Below are 23596 nucleotides of genomic sequence, written 5' to 3'. Positions count from 1 at the left end.
TTAAAAAAAAAAAGAAATGCTAAAATGAGTCTTTTATCTTGAAAACAAAATGATTCTAGATAACATCAAAAAACCATATATAAATATATAGCTTTCTATTAAATGTAAATATACAGACACACATAAAATTTCTTACTATAATAATAGTGCATAAATCCTTAAAATTCTTCTATAGAATATAAAAACAAAATATAAATCTGCATAAATCTGAATACACAATGAGATAACTTATAATATTAATAACAAACTGGAAAAAAATAGTTTTTTGTTCAATTGAAGTTGTTATGAGATTAAAACATACTGATTTAATCTTAAGATATTTTACATAATGTCCATTTTTCAAGATAACTACAAAAATTTTATAGAAACCATGCAAAACAAAATAAAATAAGCAAAGCATGCCACTACAAAATTAAACAAAAAAAAGTTAAACAAGAAATGAGAAAAAAACATGTAAAAAAAAAGCCATATAAAACATAACAATGAAACTGGTATGTAACTTTATTTCTTTTCTTTCTTTTTTTTTTTTTTTTGAGATGGAGTCTCACTCTGTTGCCCAGGCTGGTGCACAGTGGCACGATCTCAGCTCACCACAACCTGCGCCTCCAGTTCAACTGATTCCCCTGCCTCAGCCTCCTGAGTAGCTGGGACTACAGATGCGTGCCACCATGCCTGGCTAATTTTTGTATTTTCAGTAGAGACAGAGTTTCTCTATGTTGGCCAGGCTAGTCTTGAACTCCTGACCTCGTGATCTGCCCACTTCAGTCTCCCAAAGTGCTGGGATTACAGGCTTAAGTCACTGTGCCTGACGTAACTTTATTTCTTTAAGAAATTGTTTTAAATATAAATTTGTTAAACTACTTAATAAAAAGAAATGTAATTCCAGGACTTTGGGAGGCCAAGGTGGGCTGATTACCTGATTCCAGGAGTTTGAGACCAGCCTGGGCAACAAGGCAAAACCCTGTCTCTAAAAAACAAAACAAAACAAAACAAAAAAACTAGCTAGGTTTAATGGCACGTTCCTGCAACCCAGCTACTTAAGAGGTTGAAACTAGAGGATTATCTGAGTTTGAGAGGCTGAGGCTGCAGCTCACTGCCATGATCACACCATTGCAAACCAGCCTGGCTGACAGAGTGAGACCCCATTTCATTAATTAATTAATTAAAAGAAAAAGAAAGAAGATGCCTGAGTGGCTTAAGGAAAAAAGCATGCAATATGTTCCTACAAGAGACCAATTTTAGCACTGAGTCAAATAGTCTGTAAGTAACAGAATTTAAAAAAATTTATATTTCATGCAAATAGTAGCCATAATTGGGTGAGGTAGTCATAATTATATTGGACACAATATGCTTTAAGTCAAGTACCAGTATGAGACAAAAATTCATATTATATAATAGTAATATGGGTCAATTTACCAGGAATCTATAACTATTATATTTATATGTACAGGTAGGTATAAAAACAGGGCTCCAAAATATATAAATATTGACAAAGGTGAAGCAAGAAATATATAGCAACATAATAGTTGCAGACACTGAGACCCCATTTTCAATAATAATAATAATAAATAGAAAATTCATGTAAAAGATTAAGAAAAAATGTAGACAACATTACAGACTATAATATTTTGCAGAGAAAGAAATATCTGAGAGTAGATAATTTATAAAGAAAAAAGGTTTATTTGGCTCAGAGTTCAGCAGACTGTACAAGAAGTGTGTGCCTGTATCTTTTTCTGGTGAGGGTCTCAGGAAGCTTATGATCACAGTGGAAGGCGAAAAGGAACTGGACATATCACACGGTAAAAGAGCAAGTGTGAGGTAAAAGAGCCAGGTTCTTTTAATGTAGTTTCTCAAAACTATAGATATTTTTGTGTCCCCAGTAACAATGGAAAAGCAGTCAGATTGTGCAGTCCCTTATATGCCATGAACACGACTTTGGCTCTCATTGTGAACTTGAAGGGAGACCACCAAAATGAAAATAGAATCCTTAGAGAATTTTAAAGCATAAGACAGAAGATGCCTCTACGTGACAGCAAAATTTAAAAAATCTCAGTCTTCCCAGAAACTACTTCCTTTGGAGCACAGCTTCCCAGGTCACATTTTGAGAACTGGCTTTCTCCTTGACCTCTGGACCTCTCATCTATGTTGTTTGTTATATTCACTCTCACTTACCTGGGGGTTTAGTTACCATCTCATGTCTCTTCATATTCCAAGGCTCTTTCCCTTGCTTCAGACAAGTTATCAAGTCTGGCTTAAAGACAGCAATACCTGTTTTATTAAAAATAAATAACATAAATATTGTTCATATTCTCCAAATAATATGCTCATTAAAGAGAATGTAATAGAATATTCTAGTAAATCGATCCCCCAATACTAATTTATAACGTACATTTCTAACTATTTAGAAAATATTTTCAATTTTACTACCTGGTACTACTGAATCAAAAATTGTTGGTGGCGATGAGATTTTAAGGTGTGGCAACTATATTTTATGACACTCAATTTCTGCAATTTTCACTAATCTAGAGTGAAAAATACAGATCTGCTCAGAAATGTGAAAAGTTCAGGTAAAAATAAAACATCTTTAAAAAATTCCTTATGGCCGGGTGCGGTGGCTCACGCCTGTAATCCCAGCACTTTGGGAGGCCAAGGCAGGTGGATCACAAGGTCAACAGATCAAGACCATCCTGGCCAACATGGTGAAACCCCGTCTCTACCATAAATACAAAAAAATTAGCCAGGTGTTGTGGCGCATGCCTATATTCCCAGCTACTTGGGTGGCTGTTTTCAGAAAACAGGGATGTGAAACTCATTTATGGTAAGCATAAATCACCAAAACACATTCTATAGAAAAGAAAAATGAAATCTATAGAATATAATAGGAATTGCTTAATTAAAATTATCCTCACCCAGGAAGACGAGGTTTCTGTAGTTCTCTAACATAACATCCCTATATAAATTCTGCTGAGCCGTGTCCAGGCATTGCCACTCCTCCAGAGAGAATTCTATGGTCACATCCCGAAATGTCAATGGTCCCTGAAAAACACAACAAAAGACACACATATATTTCCCAAGTGGCCATGGGCAGAATTTTTAATTTGACTCAAGGTGAAATGAGAATAAAGAGAACAGGTTCTAACTTATAGGGACAACCGAACATATCCAATAAAATAATTTTCAACACAGAAATATTATCTAATGTAGTCTCAAATTCTGAGAAAAAAGAATGGCATTAAGATCCACAACACTGGCCGGGCACGGTGGCTCACGCCTGTAATCCCAGCACTTTGGGATGCCGAGGTGGGCGGATCACGAGGTCAGGAGATCGAGACCACGGTGAAACCCTGTCTCTACTAAAAATAAAAAAATTAGCCGGGTGTGATGGCGGGCACCTGTAGTCCCAGCTACTCGGAGAGGCTGAGGCAGGAGAATGGCATGAACCCGGGAGGCGGAGCTTGCAGTGAGCCGAGACTGCACCACTGCACTCCAGCCTGGGCGAAAGAGCAAGACTCCATCTCAAAAAAAAAAAAAAAAAAAAACTCAGTTTAGGCTGGGCACAGTGGCTCAGGCCTGTAATCCCAGCACTTTAAGAGGCCAAGGCAGGCGGATCACAAGGTCAGGAGATCGAGGCAATCCTGGCTAACACGGTGAAACACCATCTCTACTAAAAATACAAAAAATTAGCCAGGCTTGGTGGCACAAGCCTGTAGTCCCAGCTACTTGGGAGGCTGAGGCAGGAGAATCACTTGAACCTGGGAAGTGGAAGTTGTAGTGAGTCGAGATCGCACCACTGCACTCCAGCCTGGGCGACAGAGTGAGATTCTATCTCAAAAACAAACAAACAAACAAACAAAAACTCAATTTAGATATAAGATTGATCAAGTCAGCCAGAAAATATTCTCTTAAAAGGTAATTTCTCTCTAAACAACCAAAGTGCGCAGCTACTCTCAGCATGAGAAACATGAGCATTATGAAGAAAAGGGATATATTCTCAGCAGAATTTTGTAAGATTTCTCTTCCATCTCTGCTGCTCTCTCATCGCCTGGCTATTGAATGGGGGTTATATATTGAAATACATCTCACAATTTCCATGAGCACTTTTTGATGAAGATTTATAATCTGACTTTGTACATATAGTGGAATGTATTTAAGCTTGCCACATAGCTAACTAAAGAGCTATTATGGTTTTGGGGTGGCCACATCATCTGTGTTTATTTCTCCTGTAATAGCAGCATTCCAATTTAGTGACATGAAAGGCGCTATAAATAGGCTGGGCATGGTGGCTCATGCCTGTAATCCCAGCACTTTGGAAGGCCGAGGTGGGCAAATCTCCTGGGGTCAGGAGTTTGAGACCAGCCTGCCCAACATGGTGAAACCCCGTCTCTACTAACAATACAAAAATTAGCCAGGCATGGTGGTGGGTGCCTGTAATCCCAGCTACTAGGGAGGCTGAGGCAGGAGAATCACCTGAGCCCAGGAGGTGGAGGATGTAGTGAGCCGAGACCGCGCCATTGCACTCCAGCCGGGGTGACAAGAGCAAAACTCTGTCTCAAAAAAAAAGACACTGTAATTATGCTTACCTACAGTTATCCCTATTAGATAAGTTAATAAACATGTCAGACTAGTATCTACTTTAACAATTTGGTAGTAAATTTTATTTGGATATTAGAAATAAATATCTAAGTATAAACTTTAATGTATTAGATATAAGGCATGTAAGAATTTTTAAAATTGTCTGTAGCCATAATTCAGTTAAAACACTTTATATATTTTTATATATATATACACTTTATATGTTTCAAAAGTATGAACAGCAATATTAAAATGACTATTTAATGAGTATTCAGTCAAAGTAAATATTTTGGCCTTATATTCATACTACTGAAGAAAATGCTATTTAATTTATATGAATGCAGGTTGTCTACAAACACTACACATAACTATGCTAATACCTTGTATAATCAGTTTTCTGTCAAAGAAACGTACTCAGTATCTTTTAGCTTTTATCATTCTGTATTGCTAAATTTCATCCTATCTTTGTGCTCAACGTTTTGTGTGTTTTTTTTTTTTTTTTTTTTTTTGAGATGGAGTTTTGCTGTTGTTACCCAGGCCAGAGTGCAATGGGGCGATCTTGGCTCACTGCAACCTCCACCTCCTGGGTTCAAGCAATTCTCTGGCCTCAGCCTCCCGAGTAGCTGAGATTACAGGCATGCATCACCACGCCGAGCTAATTTTTTGTATTTTTAGTAGAGATGGAGTTTCTCCATGTTGGTCAGGCTGGTCTCAAACTCCTGACCTCAGGTGATCCGCCCGCCTCGGCCTCCCAAAGTGCTGGGATTATAGGCGTGAGCCACCGCGCCCAGCCTTATATGTTGTTAACATGAACTTTAATCTAAACAAATCTTTGTCTCCTTTAAAGACTATATATATATATAAACCTATACCAAAGCAAAAACAAAGCAATGAATCTAAATAAAAATAATCCTGAGTCACAAAGAATGATAAGAGGTTCATTTTGTTTTAATATGATTTATATATATTTCAAAAAAGCAGAGAAAAATATCTACATATAATCTAAATGCTTTAAAAAAGATAAGCAAAATATATTTTCTTATTTTCAGGTAGGAGAATAAATCCTCTTATTTCTAATTTGTATTTTCTCCTACAAAAGCCAGGTCTTTTGATATATTCTTAAATTCTTGGACATCTGAATTTCAGCAGACATTGAAAATCTACGGAGTATCCTTGGGCACACTGTGTGCACTTGAAAATATGCTTATGGGAAAAAAAACACAGAAGAGAAAAAGGTTTTATAAAAAATGTATTGGTACACATAAATAAAGTTCTTATAGACCTAAGAAGAGATTTAGATTCTGACACAACAATAGTAGGAGGCTAAAAGACCTCACAGACACTATTAGACAGATTATTGAGGCAGAAAATAAAAGAAAATATTTAAACCTAGATTCAGCACTTGACCAAAGAGTCCTAGTAGACATCTACAGAACTCTCCATCTAAAAACATCATAATATACACTCTTCTCATCACCACATGGCATATACTCTCAAATTGACCATACAATCAGAAATAAAACAATCCTCAGCAAATTCAAAAATCCTCAAACCATACCTATCACAAAGACCACAGCTTGATAAAATTACAATTGAAAACATAGAAAACCACTTGAAACCATACAATCACACAGAAATTAAACAACCTGCACTTGAATGACTTTTGGGTAAATAATAAAATTAAGGTAGAAATTTAAAAGTTTTTGAAACAAAGATACAACATACCAGAATCTCTGCAACACAGCTAAGGTAGTGTTAAGGTAGTGCAACAGCAACAATTGACAAATGAGACCTAATTAAACTAAATATCTTCTTCACAGCAATGGAAACCATCAACAGAGTAAACAGGGAAATTAATAGCATTAAATGGTCATATCAAAAACATCTCAATTTAACAACCTAACATCATAAATAAAAGAACAAGAGAAGCAAGAGCAAAGCAACTCCTAAGCTATCAGCAGACAAAAAAATAAAGAAATAAGATCAGAACTGAAGATTTAGATATGAAAAACTATACAAAAGAGCAAGAAATCCAAGAGATAAATCTTTGAAATAAATAAATAAATAGCTAGATTAATGAAGAATAAAGAGATTCAAATAAACAGTTAATGACAAAAGAGAAATTATCACTGACCCCACAAAAATACAAATAACTATTGAAGTCTACTATGAACACCTGTCTGCACACAAACTAAAAAACCTAATAGAAATACATAAATTTCTAGACAAATACATTCTCCAAAGACTGAACAAAAAAGAAACTAAATTCCTGAATAGACCAATAACAAATTCCAAAATTGAATAAGTAATAGCCTACCAACCAAAATAAAGCCCAGGATTAGACAAATTCACAGCTGAATTCTACCAGATGTAAAATGAAGAGCCTGAACCATTCTACTAAAACTATTCCAAAATTGAGAAGAAGGGACTCCTCCTCAGCTCGTTATACAGAAACAGCAACATTCTGATGCCAAAACCTGGCAGAGATAAAACAAAAAATAGAAAACTTCAGGCCAATATTCCTGATAAACATTGATGAAAAAATCCTCAACAAAATGCTGGCAAACCAAATCCAGCAGCACATCAAGAAGCTACTCCGCTATGATCAAGTAGGCTTTATCCCTGAGATGCAAGGTTGGTTCAACATGCAACAATTAATAAATGTTATTCATCACTTAAAGAGAATTAAAGATAAAAACCAAAAAAAGTATCTCAATAGATGCAGAAAAAGACTTCAATAAAATTTATCACCCTTCATGTTTAAAATCCTCAACAAACTAGGCAAAGTACATACTTCAAAATAATGAGTTATCTATGACAAACCCAAAGCAAACATACTGAATGGATACAAGTTGAAAGCGTTTCTCTTTGAAAACTGGCATATCGGCTGGGCGCGGTGGCTCACGCCTGTAATCCCAGCACTTTGGGAGGCTGAGACGGGAGGATCATGAGGTCAGGAGATCCACACCATCCTGGCTAACACGGTGAAACCGTCTCAACTAAAAATACAAAAAATTAGCCGGGCGTAGTGGCGAGCGCCTGCAGTCGCCTGTAGTCCCAGCTACTCGGGAGGCTGAGGCAGGAGAATGGCGTGAACCCGGGAGGCGGAGCTTGCAGTGAGCCGAGAAGATTGCGCCACTGCACTTCAGCCTGGGCGACAGAGCGACAGAGCGACAGAGTCTCAAAAAAAAAAAAAAAAAAGAAAACTGGCATACCTTCTCTCACCACTCCTATTTAAGAGAATTGGAAGTCCTGGCCAGAGCAATCAGACAAGAGATAAAATAAAAGGCATTCAAACAGGAAGAAAGGAAGTCAAACTATCCCTGTTTGCAGATGACATAATTCTGCATCTAGAAAACCCTACAGTCTCTGCAGAAAAGCTCTTTAAACGGACAAATCACTTCAGCAAAATTTCAGAATACAAAATAAATGTATAAAACTTGGCAGAATCTCTGTATATTAACAACATTCAAGCCAAAAGCCAAATCAAAAACACAATCCCTTTCACAATTGACACACACACACACACACACACACACACACACACACACACATCTAGGAGTACACCTAACCAGAGAAATGAAAGATCTCTATGTCAAGAATCACAAAACACTGTTTAAAGAGTCAGAGATGGCCGGGCACAGTAGCTCATGCCTGTAATCTCAGCACTTTGGGAAGCCGAGCCGGGTGGATCATTTGAGGTCAGGAGATCGAAATCAGCCTGGCCAACATGGTAAAATTCCATCTCTACTAAAAATACAAAAATAACCTGGGCTTGGTGGTAGGCACCTGTAATCCCAGCTATTCAGGAGGCTGAGGCAGGAGAATAGCTTGAACCCAGGAGGCAGAGGTAGTGGTGAGCTAGGATTGTGCCATTGCACTCCAGCCTGGGTGACAGAGACTCGGACTCAAAAAAAAAAAGAAAAAGAAAAAGAAAAAAAAAGTCTGAGATAACACAAATAAATGGAAAACTATTCTATGCTCATAGGTAGAAAAGATCAAAATGATTCAAATGGCCATACTGCCCCAAAAAAGAAGAGATTTAATGCTATTCTTATCAAACTACCAAAAACATTCTTAACAGAACTACAAAAAACTATGTTAAAATTCATATGGAAGGAAAAAAGAGCCCGAGTAGCCAAGGCAATCCTAAGCAAAAAGAACAAAGCTGGAGGCATTACATTACCTGACTTCAAACTATACAACAGGGCTACAGTAACCAAAGCCACATAATACTGGTACAAGAAATAGACTCACAGACCAATGCAACAGAATAGAGAGACCAGAAATAATGCCACACGCCTATAACCATCTGATCTTTGACAAAACTAACAAGAGGAATGTGGGAAGAATCCCCTATTTAATAAATGGTGCTGGGATAACCACCTAGCACTGTGTAGAAAATTGAAACTGGACCCCTTCCTTACATCATATACAAAAATCAACTCAAGATGAATTAATGCCTTAAATGTAAAACTTAAAATTATAAAAAACCCTTAAAGATAACCTAGAAAATACAGTTCTAGACATGGGAACTAACAAAGATTTTATGATGAAAATACCAAAAGAAATTGCAACAGCAACAATTGACAAATGGGACCTAATTAAACTAAATATCTTCCTCACAGCAATGGAAACCATCAACAGAGTAAACACAAAACCTATAGAATAAAATAAAATATTTCCAAACTATGCTTTTGACAAAGGTCTAATATCCAGAATCCATAAAAAACTTAAGTTTACAAGAAACAAACAAACGACCTCCTTAAAAAGTAGACAAAAGGTGGCCAGGCTCGGTGGCTTATGCCTGTAATCCCAGCACTCTCAGAGGCCGAGGCAGGTGGATCACCTGAGGTCAGGAGCTTGAGATCAGCCTGGCCAACATGATGAAACCCTGTCTTTACTAAAAATACAAAAAATTAGCCAGGTGTGGTGGTGGACACCTGTAATTCCAGCTACTCGGGAGGCTGAGGAAGGAGAATCTCTTGAACCCAGGAGGCAGAGGTTGCAGTGAGCCAAGATCATACCATTGCACTCCAGCCTGGGAGACAAGAGCAAAACTCCGTCTCAAAAAAAAAAAAGGTAGACAAAAGGCTAGGAGTGGTGGCTCATGCCTGTAATCCCAGCACCTTGGGAGGCCAAGGAGGAAAGAGCACTTGAGGTCAGGAGTTTGAGACCAGCCTGGTCAACAAGGTTAAACCTTGTCTCTACTAAAAATACAAAAATTAGCAGGGCATGGTAGCGAGTGCCTGTAATTCCATCCACTCAGGAGGCTGAGGCAGGAGAATCGCTTGAACCCAAGAGATGAAGGTTGCCGTTTGCTGAGATTATGCCACTGCACTTTAGCCTGGGTGACAGAGTGAGACTTCGTCTCAATTATAAAAAAAAAAAGGTAGACAAAAAACATGAACAAATATTTTTCAAAATAAGATATATATGTGGCTAACAAGCGTATGAAAAAAATACTCATTACTAGAGAAATGCAAAGAAAAAACCACAACAAGATTCCATCTCACACCAGTCAAAATGGCTATTATTACAAAGTCAAAAAATAACATGCTGGCAAGGTTTCAGAGAAAAGGCTATGTGCTGCTGGCAGGAATGTAAATTAGTTCAACCATTGTGAAAAGCAGTGTGGCAATTCCTCACAGAACTAAAAACAGAATTACCATTTGACCCAACAACCTCATAATTGGGTATATACCCAATAAAATAGAAATTATTCTGTCATAAAGACACATGCACATACATGTTCACTGCAGCACTATTCACAATAGCAAAGACATGGAATCAACCTAAATGCCTATCAATGGTAAACTAAATAAAGAAAATATGGTATGATAAGGTGTGGTTGCTCATGTCTGTAGTTCCAGCACTCTGGGAGGCTGAGGCAGGTGAACTGCCTGAGCTCAGGAGTTCAAGACAGGCCTAAACAACATGAAAAAACGCCATCTCAACAAAAAATACAAGAAGAAAAATTAGCTGGGCTTGGTGGTACACACCTGTAGTCCCAGCTACTTGGGGGCTGAGGTAGAAGAATTGCTTGAGCCCGGGAGGTTGAGGCTGCAGTAAGCCGAGATCATGCCACTATACTCCAGCCTGGGTGACAGAGTGAGACCCAGTCTCCAAAAATAAATAAAATAAAATAAAAGATTTAATGAAAACAAAATATGGTACATAAACATCATGGAATATTGTGTTGCCATAAAAAGCAAACAAGATTATGTCATTTGCAGCAACATGGATGGAGCTGGAGACCATTATCCTTAGAAAACTAATGGAGAAAGAGAAAACCAAATGCATGTTCTCATTTATTAGTAAGAGCTAAATAATAAGAACACATGGACACAAAAGAGGGGAACAACAGACACTGAGTTCTAGTTAAGGGTGTAGGATGGAGGACAAAGAGGATCAGAAAAATAGTACCTGTGTGGTGCTGTGCTTAATACCTCAATGACAAAATAATCTGCACACCAAATCCCCGACACAATTTCACCTATGTAAGAAACTTGCACATGTACTCCTGAATCAAAAATAAAAGTTAAAACAAAAGAACTCGCTGGCCGGGCACAGTGGCTCACGCCTGTAATTCCAGCACTTTGAGAGGCCGAGGCGGGTGGATCACGAGGTCAGGAGTTTGAGACCATCCTGGCCAACACGGTGAAACTCCATCTCTACTAAAAATACAAAAATTAGCCGGGCGTGGTGGCAGGCGCCTGTAGTCCCAGCTTCTCAGGAGGCTGAGGCAGGAGAATCACTTGAAACCAGAAGGCTGAGGTTGCAGTGAGCCGAGATCATGCCACTGCACTCTAGCCTGGGCAACAAGAGTGAAACTCTGTCTCAAAAACAAACAAACAAAAACAAAAACAAAACAAAAACAAAAGAACTCTATGGGTTGGGGAGAGTGCAATGCAGGTGGAAGGACTGGTTTGTGCTACAGATAGTGGCCCAGGTGTGACTCTACTCTGATTAATTTCTGGGTCCATGCAGGCAGATGAGATTATGAACAGGTTGTCCAGAACCCCAGGTTGGTGGAGAAAACAGGTTGCTGCTGCAGATTCAGTGTCTGGGGGTTGGGATATGCCAGGAGACTTGTAGACACTTTTGTGAGTTTTTGGCAAGAGACACTAGGATCAAAAATGCCATGGTGAAATTCCTGAGGGTGGTACCTAGTCCTAAGAGGGGTGTGGATAAGTCAATGTCTAGTGGATATGTTAGTAAGAAGGTAGGAATCCTGTGGTGGCAGCAGTGGAAAAAGGGGGTCTGTTATCAGAACTTTTTTCCTCTAAGTTTTTATCCTCTTTCACCCCGGGAGGAGACCTGAAATCACAGGGTAATGGGCAGTGTGACGGCCTGTGTAGAGAAAAGCAGAGCCTCCCATTCTCAGACACCCAGAGATCCATTCCAGACCAGGCCTCTCTGATATCTTTTATCTGGAACCAAATTTGTAGAGCTTGGTAAACACCAAGCAATTCTCCAACACCAACTCATTGCCTAACATTTGAATTCTGACACCACCCAGAGTCAGCACAGATCCTGATTCAGGGCTCAGTCTCACAACATTGTTCTCACTGAAGAAGCCAGTCACAAACCCCATAGATCCATCTGTTTCTGAGGACCCTCATAACCTTTCTCAAGTTCAATAATATCATACAGCTACTCACAGAACTCAGGAAAACATCATAGTTACATTTATCAGTTTATTAGAAAAGATACAATCCAGGAAAAGTCAGAAAGAAATACCCTTCCCGTTGTGACTTAGATGGTGCTCTTTTCTTACCTGTCACATAGCCAGACACAGACTCTGCACACTGTCTCCTTTTTCTCATTAAAAAAATAAATAAACCAACTGAATTTGTTTTCAGTGGTCAACCTAGAATACTTCTTAATCAAACATTACTTAAGTTTATTTCCTTTCAACAGGCTTCTGAACTTTGAGCTACCCTCAGTCTGAGTCAACATACAACCCTATTTTATGTAGTTCCTAAGAACATGATGACTTCAGGGTAAAACATTCTCTGATCTAAAATCTCATTCTTTCACCCTCCATTCGCCATCCCCTCCGACCTACTCTCTAATATTGTTTGCTCTTCCATATGAAACAAGGCCCTTGTCTGCCTAAACTTTGCAATCCTTGAAGATCTTAGAGTTGGTACTTCCTCCTCTTGGAATACTCTTTTGGAATTCAATTCTTTTTCCAACATAAATCTAACTTTGTTTTACTTTACAAAGTCTAGAAACTACCACAAAACAATAACAATTTCATCTTCAGTAAGACCCTCCCAATCCCTTTTTGTCTTAACCTTAACTGCATCTGGCTGTGGGTCCCCAACTTTCCAGAGCTATGTAGCTTCTCTCAGGATAAAGGCTTCTTCCATGGCTGGGGTGCGCAGGCTGGAATATCTGCAGAGAAGACTCCCCAGAAAAAACTAAGTCGTCCTTTAATAACCTCCTTTTGCAGGCTCAGTATTAGCCTTAGCTTAGAGTCACTGGGCTCAGGCTTTAATTTTCATGTCAGAGTTATTCATGTGGTTTTTGAAAGTAAGTGTTTGAAAAATTCAGCAGAATTACTCTAACACAGTGTACATGTAAGGGAAGGAAATTTTAAGGTGCTTACGTTTTATATCTCAATAAGATAAGCAAAAGTATCTATTCCTTTCAGACAATAAATGTATTATTTTACTATTTCCATTAAAAATCATGTAGTAAACAATTAGTCATATGGGAACATTTCTAGAGGGTACAAAGTTTCAGCTCATAAAATTTAGCATGAAACTCTCAGACAGCAATACAACAGGATATAGAATGGAGAAATTCACGGTTACAAATTTACCCTGCAAAAAGAGGAACTGATGTTTTCATGAATCTACATAACTCACCAATTATCTACCACATTTTCTTGTGGAAATGTGTGCATTTTCTGAAGCCAAAATGGAAGAGAGATTTTTCCTATTTTTTTCCTTGGTAGCATTCTAAAAGTTAAGCCTTGAAATTGTTTAAAATCACCCAGCCATAAAAAACAAACCAGAGAAAATTCTTAAACTCATTCTGAGAAAAGGGTAAATAAAAATTTTTGCCAGGCGCGGTGGCTCACGCCTGTAATCCTAGCACTTTGGGAGGCTGAGACGGGTGGATCACGAGGTCAGGAGATCGAGACCATCCTGGCGAACACGGTGAAACTCCATCTCTACTAAAAATACAAAAAATTAGCCGGCCGTGGTGGCAGGTGCCTGTAGTCCCAGCTAGTCAGGAGGCTGAGGCAGAAGAATCACTTGAACCTGGGAGATGGAGGTTGCAGTGAGCAGAGATTGCACCACTGCACTCCAGTCTGGGCAACAGAGCAAGACTTGGTCTCCAAAAAAAAAAAAAAAAAAAGTTTAACAAATGGAATATATAATTAAATATTAATTTTATTCTGAAATCCATCTCTTTTTTGCCCTTGGTAAATATTTTCTTATCTTTCTTTCAATCCCTACTAACAAAATGCAATTCACAGTTAAAAAACTGAGGTCCTGTAATCCCAGCACTATGGGAGGCCGAGGCGGGTGGATCACGAGGTCAGGAGATCGAGACCACCCTAGCTAACACGGTGAAACCCCATCTCCACTAAAAATACAAAAAAAAAAAAATTAGCCAGGCAAGGTGGCGGGCGCCTGTAGTCCCAGCTACTTGGGAGGCTGAGGCAGGAGAATGGCATGAACCCCGGGAGGCGGAGCCTGCAGTGAGCCGAGATCACGCCACTGCACTCCAGCCTGGGCGACAGCGAGACTCTGTCTCAAAAAAAAAAAAACAAAAAACACTGAGGTCAAAATAAGCGACCGAATCTTTTCAAGGTACAGATGTGTCTGACTCATGTTTCAATCAGGCCATCCAATCACTTGAGAGATTCTCCCACTCCATTCTGCTCACTTAAGTGCCCAATAACCCCTTCTCAGGAGACCCTGAATTAAGCCCCAGTGAGTGCCCCAGGTGTATTTTACTTTGCAAGTTCTTACACCATCTCACTGGATCACTGTTTTTTTTTTCTTTTGGGATATTATTTTTGATTTCACAGATTCTCACTATTTTTCTTTCACTATTTTTTCATTATATTTCTTTCCCTATTGTTTTGCCCCTTAGAGAATGCAGGGGGCAAAAATTATTTCAATGTTTTTCCCGCAATACCAGCAACTGATTGGCTGACCAGCAAGAAATGGAAGCTGGGTTGGGTCTTCAAGAAATGGAAGCTGGGTTGGGTGAAGACAATCTTAATGTCTCAAGGGTTAGCTTTTCAAAGGAAGAGTATGCCAGGAGATTCGTCTCAATTCCAAGGCATCCGCCTGCTTCCCTGAAAGGCTACACTCCATACCTCAGATTGTCCCATGGGAGAAAATGACCAGGAGCTGATATTCACTAGACACTGTAGCAGACATAGCCATGGGGGGTATTTTGGTTAATTCCCAGACAGTACTGGAACCCAGGACCAGGAAAAAAAAACAAGAATGGCTGAAAACACATCATTCCATAAAGTTTCCAAAGGAAAACATTTACCCCAAAACATTCTGATAAAATCTGTGGGGCCTAGGAGGAAAAAAAAAAAAACAGTACAAAGATTTTTTACAACGCAGTGTCAGGGGATAATTTTTTGCTTTCTTCTCATGGGAAATATTTACAAACAGAAAACAAATATCAGGAAAAGTGCCATCCAATGCTTTGTTAAAAAATAATTAAAATACGGTATCAAAAATGTACACTAAAGGACAAATAGTAGGCCGAGCAGGTGACTCACGCCTGTAATCCCAGCACTTTGGGAGGCTGAGGCGGGCAGATCACAAGGTCAGGAGTTCGAGACCAGCCTGGCCAGCATAGTGAAACTCTGTCTCTACTAAAAATACAAAAATTAGCCAGGCATGGTGGCACACGCCTGTAGTCCCAGCTACTCGGGAGGCTGAGGCAGGAGAACTGCTTGAACCCGGGAGGCGGAGGTTGCGGTGAGCCAAGATTAGGACACTGCACTCCAGATTGGGCAACAGAGCGAGACTCCATCTCAAAAAAAAAAAAAAAAAAAAAAAAGGACAAATAGTAATGTGAATCAGAGAGGAAAAATTGACATTTGGGAACGTAGCAATGAACTGGAAATTTTATTTTATTTTATTTTATTTTTTGAGACGGAGTCTCGCTCTGTCGCCCAGGCTGGAGTGCAGTGGCGCGATCTCGGCTCACTGCAACCTCCGCCTCCCGGGTTCACGCCATTCTCCTGCCTCAGCCTCTCCGAGTAGCTGGGACTACAGGCGCCCGCCACCACGCCCGGCTAATTTTTTGTATTTTTAGTAGAGACGGGGTTTCACCGTGGTCTCGATCTCCTGACCTCGTGATCCGCCCGCCTCGGCCTCCCAAAGTGCTGGGATTACAGACGTGAGCCACCGCGCCCAGCCGAAATTTTATATTTTACTGCAAGCCAGAGATAGGCTGCAGGAATGGGGGTTTGGGAGTAGACATAATACTCTGCTTGGGATACCTGTAAAAAATGCAAGGGAAAAAAATCAGTCCTCTGAGGAGTGTGAAAATAATTAAGAATAATTAAGTGGCAGGCAATTAGGCTGAGGTGGCTCTAGTCCCTGATATCTACTTTTTGAAAAATCTAATTCGGCCGAGCGCAGCGGCTCACCCCTGTAAACCCAGCACTTTAGGAGGCCGAGGAGGATGGATCACCTGAGGTCGGGAGTTCAAGACCAGCCTGACCAAAATGGAGAAACCCCCGTCTCTACTAAAAATACAAAATTAGGCCGGCGTGGTGGCACATGCCAGTAATCCCAGCTACTCAGGAAGCTGAGGTAGGAGAATCGCTTGAACCCGGGAGGCGGAGGTTGCACTGAGAGGAGATCGCGCTATTGCACTCCAGCCTGGGCAACAAGAGCAAAACTCCGTCTCAAAAAAAGAAAGAAAAAAAAATCTAATTCAAGTGCATTTTTTTTTTTTTTTTTTGTAAATTATACATTGGGGGAAACAAAGCTCAGGTTTAACCAACTATAAACTACAATTAACCTCTGATTATATAAACGGAAAATTTCCATCTTGATTGTACAAACTGAGAAACTACGTAACTGTACATAACCAATTACTGAATTTGGTTTTCTTCATTGTGCACCTTAAAAAAATCTTTCCGTCAAATCCCTTCCATAGACCATAAACTACAAACCATAGCTGGGTGCTCTACAATTTTTGAATCACTTTTTGATTAAATTATTTATTACTTTAGTGGTGACTGCCATAAATTTTTAATAGAAGAAAAGAGGGACTGGAAACCTCACTGGACCAAAGCTCTTCCCGTATTCATGAACCCGCACCCGGAGTCAGGATTCTCCCCTGACGCCCCTCCCGTGGTCCCTGCACAATCTGGGAGAGACGCGGCCATGCGGGTGCAGAGCGGCCCAGAGAGGGCTCCAGGCCAGGGCACAGTCACAGCGCATGGAGGAGACAGGTCGCCCGGGGTCCCGCAGTCAGCGCAGCCGCCATCTTGTGGCTGAAGGAGACTGAGGCCGAGATGAGCAAGAAGAACTCCAGGCGCAAATTGCGGAGCTGACTGCAGGAAGGCCTGAGTCCCGCCACTCCACTTCCCACCAGTTCCAATCAGCCCCTTCCCCTTTTCGGGATGTCGGACCCGGCACTCTCACCATTTCTAGGCTGCCAGGCGCACCTGGCATGTTAGCTGTGGATCTTCCAATACCGCAGGTTACAGGGCCACAGAGGCTGCGGACACAGAGCAGTGAAGACGAGACCGGGACCTGCGGCTGCAAGGAGAAACAACGGCCCCGCCACATCTTGGATGCCGCCTTTTCCGCTCCAGCTGCATGCCTGATTGGACGGATCCCAGCCCAGAGTCCCTGATTGGATAATTCTTAAATCCCCGCCTCCTCAGATCCTGAGTGACAGAAGATGTGATCAGATGCTGGACTGAATGAAGACTGATGGGCCGCACGGTGGCTCACGCCTGCAATCCCAGCACTTTGGGAGGGAAGCCCAAGCGGGTAGATCACCAGAGGTCAGGAATTGGAGACCAGCCTGGACAACACGGCAAAACCCCGTCTCTACTAAAAATAAAAATTAGCCAGGCCTGGTGGCGGGCGCCTGTAATCCCAGCTACTCCGGAGGCTGAAGCACGAGAATCGCTTGAACTCGGGAGGCAGAGGTGGCAGTGAGCCGAGATCGCACCACTGCACTCCAGCCTGGGTGACAGAGAGAGAGTCTGTCCCCGCCCCACCAAAAAAAAAAAGAAAAGAGTGACAGTCTAGGCTGCAGCCTTTTCAGGCAGGGCTTCTTCCCTGAACTAAGTAAGCCAGGCCAACCCCAGAGGGTATTTGCATTTTACCTTTTGTATAAGGTCATATTCTTTTATAAATAATATATTATATGGTTATTCACAAATAAAAAGAATATAATAAAAATTATCTAAAAATTTCTATTTTATGACCTTCCTGACTTCTGTTTTTTTCATCAGATTGCCTGAGATTTTAAAAAGAAGGCAATCCTGGGCCGGGCGCGGTGGCTCACGCTTGTAATCCTAGCACTTTGGGAGGCCGAGGCGGGCGGGTCACGAGGTCAGGAGATCAAGACCACGGTGAAACCCCGTCTCTACTAAAAATACAAAAAATTAGCCGGGCGTGGTGGCGGGCGCCTGTAGTCCCAGCTACTCGGAGAGGCTGAGGCAGGAGAATGGCGTGAACCCGGGAGGCGGAGGTTGCAGTGAGCCGAGATCGCGCCACTGCACTCCAGCCTGGGCGACAGAGCGAGACTCCGTCTCAAAAAAAAAAAAAAAAAGAAGGCAATCCTCTGAAGTAAAATGTGAGCTACATATGAATTTTAAATTTTATTTTATTTTATTTTTATTATTTTTTTTTTTGAGACAGAGTTTCGCTCTTGTTTCCCAGGCTGGAGTGCAATGGCGCGATCTCGGCTCACTGCAACCTCCGCCTCCCGGGTTCAAGGAATTCTCCTGCCTCAGCCTCCCGAGTAGCTGAGATTACAGGCATGCACCACTATGCCCGGCTAATTTTGTATTTTTAGTAGAGACGGGGTTTCTCCATGTTGAGGCTGGTCTCAAACTCCTGACCTCAGGTGATCCGCCCGCCTCAGCCTCCCAAAGTGCTGGAATTACAGGCGTGAGCCACCGAGCCCGGCCGAATTTTAAATTTTCTAGTAGCCAAACTTTAAAAAGAAAAACAAACAAAAAATGTGGTATTTATTGTAGCAGTTTAATTAACCCAGTATATCCAAAATATTATCATTTTAATATGTAAGCAAAATGTAAATTATTAATGAAGTGTAGATATTTTTTGGAACTTCATCTTTGAAACTAACTCTGTATTTTACCTTTCTAGCACATCACAGTTCAGACCAACCACATTCCAGGCACTCAGTCGCCACACATAGCCAGTAGCTGCCACATTGAAGTGCAGCTCTGACCTCAGGGGAGCGAAGGGCCTGAACAAAACTTTTCTGCCAAGGCTGAAAAAAGAGCCTTTCCCTACCAACATTTCTCTTCAGCTCTGAGGGAGGAACAGATAGTAGCCATAGAAAAAGCAGAGGACAGCAAGAAAAAAACAACCACAGGTAGACCACTGCTGGCCACCCGTTGCCCACCTTTCTTCCAGAGATCAGAAGGTGAACAAAGGATGATAAGGCCACAGGAGAAGAAATCTCTATGTCTTCAAACCTGTGCAGTCTTGACCTCCAATGTTTAGATATGAAAAAAACAGATTAAAGGCAAACTTACTTTTCTATTTGTCCTTGGCCCTAATGGTCAGGCCGTGGTTATCTGTTTTCTCCTGTGGTATGAGGGACGGTGTGAGTATAGACACCAATTACATGCATACATGTCCATATATATTTCTGCATTACCCAGCATTCTCTTATGAGGCATCCAACTTCAAATCAGGGGGAAAAATCAGTACCTATAGGGTGCCCACTGTTAGAAGAGAACTAGTAATCAACTTGTCAATGAATCCTGGCATCCTATCTGCACTGGTTGCCTGTATTAATGAGCTATTGCAGCACAACAAATCATTCAAAACTTATTTGCTCATAATTGAGATGGTCAGCTATTTAGGCTGGGCTCAGTGAGGCCGTTTTTTTTGTCTCAGCTGAGCTCCTCCAGTCATGTATCTTCAGCTGTTTGTTGAATAGGCAGCTGTGCTTCTGGGGATGAGCTTCTGCTTCTGGGGCTGTCAACAGGGGCACCTTGCTTCTCCTTCCGGTGATATCTTATCCTCCAGCTGGCTAGCATGGGCTTTATTCATGGAGATGGCAGCATTCTGAAAGAAAAACAGAAGCATTCAAGACCTTTTGGGCCTAGGCCTCAAACTAATACATTGTCATGTTCACAGGTTTCTACTGCCCTGAGTGAACAAGGCCAGCAAAATCTAGGGTTTGGAAAACATCCTGGATCTTGATGGGAACAGCTTTAAAAGCACCTGGCAATGGGCATGGATACAGAAAAAACTAGAAATTGCTACCATTTTTGAAATCAGTGTCATTCTGCCTTTTTTTTTTTGCATATGTGGTTTATAGAACTCTTTCACATCAAGAATCTTGTCCAAAGACACACAGCTACTAAGTGGCTGGGCTGAGACTCAGGATCAACTCTGTCAGACTCCAAAGCCCATGCACCTCCATAGATGACCCTACTAAAGTAGCTGCCCTAGACCCCTGAAATCCTGGAGAGTGACACTTCTACAATAGAGGCCAGATTCCTTTTATTTTAGTTTTATTAATCTATTTAACTTCTTTTGAGACAGGGCCTCACTCTATCACCCAGGCTGGAGTGCAGTAGTGTAATTTTGGCTCACTGTAACATCCTTCTCCCATGTTCAATTAATTCTCCTGCCACAGCCTTTCAAGTAGCTGGGATTTCAGGTGCTTGCCACCACACCTGACTAATTTTTATATTTTTAGTAAAGACAGGGTTTCACCATGTTGGCCAGGCTGATCTCAAACTCCTGACCTCAAGTAATCTGCCTGCCTCAGCCTCCCAGGGTTCTGGGATTACTAGCGTGAGCCACTGCAGCCAGCCCACGTTCCTTTTACATTTGTGCCAATGTAGTATTGTTTATCATTGGGAATAATCCTCTCAAGAATTTGCAGAAGTGCACAGTGGCTCCCACCTGTAATCCTAGCATTTTGAGAGGCTGACATGGGAGAATAACATGAGCTCAAGAGTTCAAGTTCAGCCTACATAGTAAGAATCTGTCTTCATGAATAAAATTTTAAAAATTAGCCAGACATGGTTGTGCATGCTGGTAAACCCAGCTACTCGGGTGGCAGATGCAGAAGCAGAAGGATCACTTCAGCCTGGAAGGTCAAGCTGCAGTGAGCCATGTTTGGTGACACCACTGCACTCCAGCCTGGGTGATAGGGTAAGACCTTGTCTCAGAAAAAAAAATAAATAAATAAAAAGAAAGAAAAGAAAGAAAGAAAAAGAAAGAAAGAAATTGCAGAAGCATTTTAAAAAGACATAGAATACTTTGTATTTGTAGCTGATGGATAAGTTTAGAAAATCAAAGCCCAACAAAAGATTATTTATTTTTCATCATAGAAAAAATTGGAAAACTCTTAAAAGGAAAATACTTCAGAAAAATTAAATTTAAAAGAGTTTAAATGGGCAAAGAATGATTTGCAAATTGGGCAGCCTGTGGAGCCAGAGTAGGCTCAGAGAGACTGCAACAAAGCCACATGGTGGAAAAAGATTTATGGACAGAAAAAGCAAAGTAACATACAGAAAATGGGAGTGAGATACAGAAACAGCCAGATTGATTACAGCTTGAGATTTGCCTTACTCGAACATGGTTTAAACAGCTGATGTCCTTTTATTGCCAAAAACACAGTAGTTGGTAGAAGAGTGGGTTACAGTCTATTTACATATCAAGTTAGGTTTCGGTTTGCTATGTACAGAAAACCTATTGACAAAAATTAAACAGAAAAGAAGGCAGCTTTAGGCTATAACTGATTTAATAATTTCTCCCTTTTGGTCATCTTCTCAATTTTGAGAGATAGACCAAAACTTCAGACGTTGATAGCATCAGTCACCATCAGAAGTGTACTTATTTAGTCTCAAATCCCACTGTGAAATAGCAGAACTGTGGGTTTTGTAAAGTAAAAACAAGGACTTCAGGTTATTATTTTTTAAAAGAATTACAGTAGAAAGGAACTCCTTGTGTTAAAATCTGCTGTTTATGGAAGAAAACAAAACCTGAACTGCTTTAGGATCACCTATTTCTTTACGTTTTTAGTTTATATCACATTTAGCATGAGTGACTCCACAGAAAAATGGATTTTTAAAAAATTATCAGATAATTTCCTCATGCTTTTTTCCAGATAATTTTACTCTTTACCAGAGGTGTTTTTTTTTTTTAAATCATTGGTTCATTTTGCTTGACATCATACAATACATATTATTTTATTTCAAGCTTGTCTTATCTGGCAGGTTTATGAGATACATCCAGGTTGTGTGATTTAGTAGTTCATTTTTTTCTATGGCTGGGTAGTATTCTGTTGTATGAATGAGATACAATTTGTTCATCTATTTTTCTAGCAATGGATATTTAGGCTGTTCCCTGCTTTAAGCTATTATGACTAAAGTCTCTATAAACATTCTTGTACAAATACTTTTTGGTATATAATTAAATTCCTTTAATAGCATTTAAGTGACACCTCCTTACATTTCTTAGTGGTTTCCCCGGGGATAACTGTATGCATCTGTAACATATCATGATCTATCTAGAGTTTATGCTGTACTATTTTAATAAATGTAAAATATGAAAACCTTGCTGTTGAAGAGTTACAATTACTTCCTTCTATTCTTTGTGCTATTGATGCATTTTACATCTACACATATATCTCACAATACTGTGTTATAATTTTTCTTTAAATAGTCATAAGTCTTATAAAGAAATTGAGAGGAAATAGTATATATAAATATCTGGAGGTAGATACTTTGGGGCTATTAGTTTGGGGCTACTTATAAATATTTGGGGCAGATACTTTGGGGCTAACAGAAACACTGTTTCTCCTTTAAATTTTACCCACAATGTTTGCATTTTTAAGTACATCTTGTCTATAGTAATTATTACTGTGGTGTCTTAGTGGTGGTTTTCTATTTTGCATTATCTTCTACATTGATTAGTACTTGGAATTTTGTAAAGAAAAATTTTTTCTCTTTTTTTCTACTATTTTCTTTCTTTCTCTTTCTTTCTTTCTTTCTTTCTTTCTTTCTTTCTTTCTTTCTTTCTGTCTCTCTCTCTCTTTCTCTTTCTTTCTTTCTCTCTTTCTCTTTTGAGATGGAATTTCACTCTTGTTGCCCAGGCTGGAGTGCAATGGCGTGATCTCAGCTCACTGCAACCTCCACCTCTCAGGTTCAAACGATTGTCCTGCCTCAGACTCCCAAGTAGCTGGGATTACAAGCATATACCACCATGCCCGGCTAATTTTGTATTTTTGGTAGTGACGAGGTTTATTCCTGTTGGTCAGGCTGGTCTCGAACTCCCAACCTCAGGTGATCCACCCTCCTCGGCCTCCCAAAGTGCTGGGATTACAGGCATGAGCCATGGCGCCTGGCCTTCTTTTTTTCTTATTTGTATTTTTCTCTATCTTTATGGATTCATGGATTTTATTTTATTTCTCTTGATGTTAATCCAATGCTAATAATGTTTATTGTGTTTTTCACATTTTTCCAGCTTGGGCTCCTGGGAAGTGTTTTCAGGTTGATTTTCTCTGACATGGCTGCTTCTGTTGTTCATAAAGCACTTTTAAACTTTCTGGCTTAACAATACTCTACCTTAACTTGGATTTTCCACTCCAGTGCTAGAATTATCGATTATTACAAGTAGTCTTGCTTTTTTTGTTGAAGAATAGTACTTAGAAACCATGATATGAGAGCTAGGTGTGTCCATTAATACTGGGATGTCACTGCTTCTCCAACCTCTCAGCAAACAGAGTTTGGAAAGGTACATATTAATATTGACTCCTGTATGAACACATCTCTCTCTTTCTC

The 23596-nt window shown here is 40.2% G+C and overlaps 1 protein-coding gene across 1 annotated transcript; it reads right to left on the bottom strand.

Moving 5' to 3' along the window:
• Positions 1–1746: 1746 nt before the first annotated feature.
• On the bottom strand, positions 1747–17367 carry LOC100580486 (zinc finger protein 257). Its single transcript, XM_030809436.1, has 3 exons — positions 17226–17367; positions 2910–3036; positions 1747–2268 (listed from the first exon to the last, which is right to left on the bottom strand). Exons 1-3 carry the CDS (start codon positions 17253–17255, stop codon positions 2165–2167), a joined length of 261 nt encoding a protein of 86 aa, XP_030665296.1. The 5' UTR covers positions 17256–17367; the 3' UTR covers positions 1747–2164.
• Between the last annotated feature and the right edge of the window lie 6229 nt (positions 17368–23596).

Source organism: Nomascus leucogenys, chromosome 3 (genome assembly GCF_006542625.1).
Source record: "Nomascus leucogenys isolate Asia chromosome 3, Asia_NLE_v1, whole genome shotgun sequence".
Taxonomy (NCBI): Eukaryota; Metazoa; Chordata; class Mammalia; order Primates; family Hylobatidae; genus Nomascus; species Nomascus leucogenys.
The sequence above is the reverse complement of the archived record's forward strand: the minus strand, read 5'-3'. Positions and strand labels throughout refer to the sequence as shown.